The 5,355-nt window shown below is 37.7% G+C and overlaps 1 protein-coding gene across 1 annotated transcript; it reads right to left on the bottom strand.

Moving 5' to 3' along the window:
• Positions 1-509: 509 nt before the first annotated feature.
• LOC129437540 (P2Y purinoceptor 12-like) lies at positions 510-3,233 on the bottom strand. Its single transcript, XM_055195739.2, has one exon. It carries the CDS (start codon positions 2,811-2,813, stop codon positions 1,722-1,724), a length of 1,092 nt encoding a protein of 363 aa, XP_055051714.2. The 5' UTR covers positions 2,814-3,233; the 3' UTR covers positions 510-1,721.
• Between the last annotated feature and the right edge of the window lie 2,122 nt (positions 3,234-5,355).

Genomic DNA, 5,355 nt, shown 5'->3' with positions numbered 1-5,355 from the left:
GAACCATGTGTACATCATTAAATTACATAGATCCAACAATTTTAGTTGAAGATCTTAATTTTAATTAAATATCTTAATTGTCTTAAAAATATGGTTCTTTCTGCAAAATATAATATTTGTTATGGTTTTACGAAATGTGCTGTTTTTCTATTCATTAAAGCTTAATACATACAAAGAAAATTGAGTTTTCTTTGATGAGATCCCTAATATAACCCAGATGAAATGATGTTAGAATTTTTTTTTTTTACATTAAAAATATCACATTACTATAATTCAAATGTTTTACTTTAATGCAGTGTTCTTCACTCCCAACCCTGGAGAGCCGGTGCCCTGCAGAGTTTAGCTCCAACCTTAAACAAACACACCTGCAATGTCAATGTCAATGTCTTCATGATCACTAGAAAATCACAGGTAGGTGTGTTTGATTAAGTTTGGAGCTAAACTCTGCAGGGCACCGGCTCTCCAGGGTTGGGAGTGAAGAACACTGCATTAATGTGATTCTCAATGGTTCTTAATTATTGATGATTACAATTTATTGTTTTCATTAAATTAGCATTATTAAAAGCAGTACAATAAACATCAGTACTTCAAAAAATAAACTTTTAATAAATGCATTTTTTTTGTGTCATGAGATTGTTCATGTAGCTTTAACAAAGTATAAGTCAGTTTAAACCCAGATGATTATGACATTCTTTCTCAGAATAAACATTTGGTTCCAAAACGCGATAAACGCAATTTTTTTTAAAAATGAGTTATTGCCAAAATCTGTATTATATCATGGCTGTACTTAAAAGCAAATTCTAAATTTTACGCAAAATACAATATCCGCCGTGTTATTCTGTCATCTTTTCTCCCTTTTTTCCCAAAACGCAATAAACGGCAGTCCTCCTTTTTTACAGAATGCAATAAATCCGCTCCACAAATTAGAGCGCACCATTTCACGCAATGTAAACAAACAATGGCGGCGCGTTGAGTACACGGAATCCTTGTTTTCCTCATCAACTTTGTACTTTGTGATTAACAAACAAACAAACAAAATAATACTTTAATGGCATTGATAAACGTGTGGTGGTTTTCTGTGACGGGAAAGAAATGTAAGCCATCAACATCTAATAATTTACGCGAAAGGCACTCGAGAGATGGTTGCATGTTCTCCCGACAGCATCAAGCTTCTGTCATGCTAACACATTGACCCCAGGGGATCTTATGAAAAACTTTACATTATTTAAGTCAACGAAAATAGAGCAGGACCAAAACATTTTTCAAATGATTGCTGTGAAAAATTTTAAGCGACGACGTCAAGTATAACCGCAGCAATGACAGTGTTCTTAATATGACAAAGTACGTGTTTTGGTTAATGCCATTAATGTTTTTTTTTAATCAGTGTGTACAACTGTTCAACTTAATGAATATAAAATGGCAAACATTTTGTGGAAAAAAGAATTTGTTTTTATAATAAATCTTTGAAAATCAAGTTATGGATTTGAAATTTTTATGTTTTTATAACCTAAAGATGCTATGTGAAAGTTTGTAACAGAAAATAGTGGTTTTCATCTTGTCACTTTCTGGGTATAGAAAACACGTTTGTCAAAATGTATTTATTGCGTTTTGGAACCAAACTCTTCATATATGGCTGCATTATAAATCACTGCCACTATTGTATTATAAGAGATTGTTCTGTCTTTTCTGAAGTTTCTCTATCATGTCTGTATATTACCCAGTCATGTGCTGACTGTGTCTGTCCTGAGATCTCTGCAGCATCCAGGAGCGATACTGAGAGTGTTAAAGAGAGATCTCCTGAAAGACTTGCAGAGAAAGAAGTAGATGAGTGGATCCAGCATAGCATTGAGAGAGGAAAGCCACAGCGTGCTCTCCTTCAACAGGAACAATAACAACTTCTCCTGGCAGTTAAACATCTGTCCTCTTGTCTGGCTGTTGGTGTACGACACTCGGGCAAAATGGTAAGGTACAAAGCAAATGATGAAGACGGCCAATACAAGGAAGATGTTAGCTTGTATACTGGATTTCTTCTGCTGTCCCTGGCTCACTGCATTTTGAGATCTGGTTCGAGCGTAAGACTTGTAAAGCTCTTTTGAAATTAGAGCGTAACATATTATCACAACTATCAGGTTTCCCCAGAAGATCACCTGGCAAACATATATGACCACCTTATGCCATAGTACTCCCATCTGTGTCTTCAAGTCACTGCACTTAAAGCGAGCCGAAGTGTTCGTACGACTAGTCAAAATCATGTTTGGTAGGCAAAGAGCCAAGAGCGAGGCCCATATGAAGCCTGAGAGGAGCTTTCTGTACCGTAGGCGTCTCTTGCTGGTGCCGGCAGAAGGCCACATGGTCTTTCTACAGCGATCAAGGCTTATCAGGCCAATAAACAGAATGCTGATATACATAGTGAGGTAGAACAGCACGGATGAAACGCGACAGACGAAGACACGTGTCCCTATGGATGCTACGTTCGTGTCGCTGAGGATCTTAAAAGGAAAAGTGAGAGTCATGATAATATCGGCCACAACGATGTTCTTTAAGTAGATGATAAAGTAAGATTTGCTGGGGATCCTGAGGAAGACCCATGCTGCCAGGCCATTCAGAGACAGGCCCAGGATAAAGAGAATGCTGTAGAGAATGGGAAACACTGTTTTCATCAGAGAACTTTCAAGTGAACAGCCATCTGATGAGAGATTTCGAGTGGTCTGATTGGAGTTTGTGTCCGTGACCCCTGTCTGTACGGTTGTGAACTCCATGGATAACTTGAGTCCTGATGAAGACAAAAGCAAAATAAAACATTTACTCTCCATTCATATCATTCCACTCATACTGCTTCTCTAGTATACACTATGGGGTGGTTTCCCGGACAGGGATTAGTTTAAGCCAGGGCTAGCCTTGGTTTAATTAGGAAATATATGTGAAAAAAAATGTGCATTTTGAGGCAAAACAAGAAATGCAGATACAAGCCATAACTTTGTTTTATTGGAAATTTTTTGTTAAATACATTTATAATATAAAGTACAGGCAGAAACCAGGTCCTTACTTAAACTGCAACTTTGTTTTTGATAATTGCTTGAAATTTCTTTTATTTCTTTTGTTTTCCCCTTATTATTTTATTGTTTTTTTAACAATGAACATGCCTCATAGCTCTTTGGTGATAAGTTCTGTCGAGTTTCAAAACCAAAGCGCACCTGTTCCTTATAAAATGTCTTCTAATAACAACTTAAAGTTCCCATTTTCCTGTGTTTTTTAAGCAATGATTGTGTAAATGGTGTGTAATATAAAATGTCTTCATATTTTGTGTTTAAAAAAAGCTGTATTTTTTATACAATTTACTTATCTGTATAGCGCTGTTTTCCCTGTCCAAAAAACGGGCTGATGTCTTCCTTGTTCTATGAAGTTCCTCCTTCAGAAATGCGAAACGAGTTCTGATTGTGTAGTGTGTTTAGTGTGTTTTGATTCGACAGCAGCTTAGCTCAGCACTGTCGTTTGAGCTTAGTTGGCGACTGACATATTCCTGAAAAAATTCAGGATACAAAAAGATTCCTTGAATAGGCTTACTGCAAAGAAAACAAGTTCAAATTATTTTTTTAACAACACAATGCTAATGTTTTAACATTTATTTTAGGAAGAATTCTAAAGTGAATATTTGATGAAATAACCCTGATCACACGTGTCCTTTCATGCTCTCAGTCCGCTGTCGGAAGTTAACAGACACTGGACTGAAATCATAACAATAGGCTACATGTAGACATGATTATTAAAAGCATAAGCCCAAACAACCAAAAGTATCTTGCACGCCAAAAAAGGACACGAAAGGGGGAAACCCTGAGCTTCAGACAGTGATACAAAATGCACGTAAAAAAGTGCCGCTACAGTGGGGGAAAGTGTGTGTATTTAAAACTGACCTAGGGGTGAGGATTTTGTTTCCTTTAAGGGTATCACACAGCGGAGCACCGCAGACAGCTATTGTAGATGCCGCCTACTTCTAAATGTGGCACAAAGCGGACGTGCTGTTTGCGACCCCCTTCACAAAGTGTTACTGCATCTAAATGAACATGCATTCTATCTGACATGACGTGATTGCTGTTGCGATATTCAAACATGAATGGGCTTTTAGATCATACATCTTGAACGAGCGTTTTTAATTCATATAAATTCATAAGAAAAATCTGATGGGAATGTAACAAGATTTATAAAAATCATTTGTCTGTAGTCTACCACTGCCTACTGGTTAAAAATCACTGCTCTAAACCCAAACCTTTTTTATAGAGACAGAGCGCAGCGCGTCACAACCTGAAAACCACGCCCACCGGGGGGGAAAGCAATCCAACAGTCTCCATTGACTTTGTATTGCAAAAGGCCGCCTCCTTGTCATTTCTGGCTTATAACAAAAAACTGAATAATGCCTAAAAGCTGCTTTGGGACAATATGTACAGCTAACAAGCCAAAGAACACAGAAATAAGTTTTTATAAGCTGCCGAGCCGCAAAACCCAGTCCCCAAGGAGAACAAAGTGGATCGCCGATTACGTTTCCCCCTATTGGACGCAGTTTTACTAATAGGAGTACTATGAAAAGTTGCCTGTTTCCATTTCTGTGTCTAAACGCTTGTTTTTTGAAGTCGACAGCTTACAAAAAACCATTTATTTATTTTTTTGGCGTGTTAGATGTACACCTTGTCACACAGCAGCTTTTAGGTATTATTCTGTTTTTAAGTTTAATCTGTAAATAAGTTTTTATAAGCTGTCGACCCCAAAAAACGAGCACTTTGTCTGACACTTTTTGCTTTTTGCTGTATTTCATAAAATATAAAGGTAGTAGTGGAATAAATAATAAATAATATTACAAATTAAGCTACACACACAAACAAACACACTCTCTCTCTCTCTCTCCCTCTTATGATCAGTGATACAGAAATATAACAATATCTGATCAACCCATATATTAATTGCATGCTTAAATTGACATACCGGTTAAAGCCCCGCCCATTTCAAGACAAACCCCGCCTACTTCCGGGTTAGGTCACACCCACTCCGAGTACAGATACATATGATTCATATGGTTAACAGATACAGATAATGCTGTGTCACAGTTCGGGGCGGACCACAGAATATAACAAGCCACGCCCCTTCCTAGTTTCCACCTCGAGGAGGTCCCAAAGCCACCCCAATGACCAGACACACAGAGAATGAATATAATTAAAATGAATCTTTATTAAATTATTTAAAATAATGTGGGGAAGGGAAAGGGGGGAAGTTAAAACAATGGCTCCTTCCACGGGGACAGGGGGGACAGGTTTTTTTGGTTTCGTTTCCTTGAACCCGTGGTGCTCTCCTCTTCTCCTGGAGGCA

The sequence above is a fragment of the Misgurnus anguillicaudatus genome, chromosome 24 (assembly GCF_027580225.2).
Source record: "Misgurnus anguillicaudatus chromosome 24, ASM2758022v2, whole genome shotgun sequence".
Lineage (NCBI taxonomy): Eukaryota > Metazoa > Chordata > Actinopteri > Cypriniformes > Cobitidae > Misgurnus > Misgurnus anguillicaudatus.
Note: the sequence above shows the minus strand (reverse complement) of the source record. Positions and strands in the feature narration are given on the sequence as shown.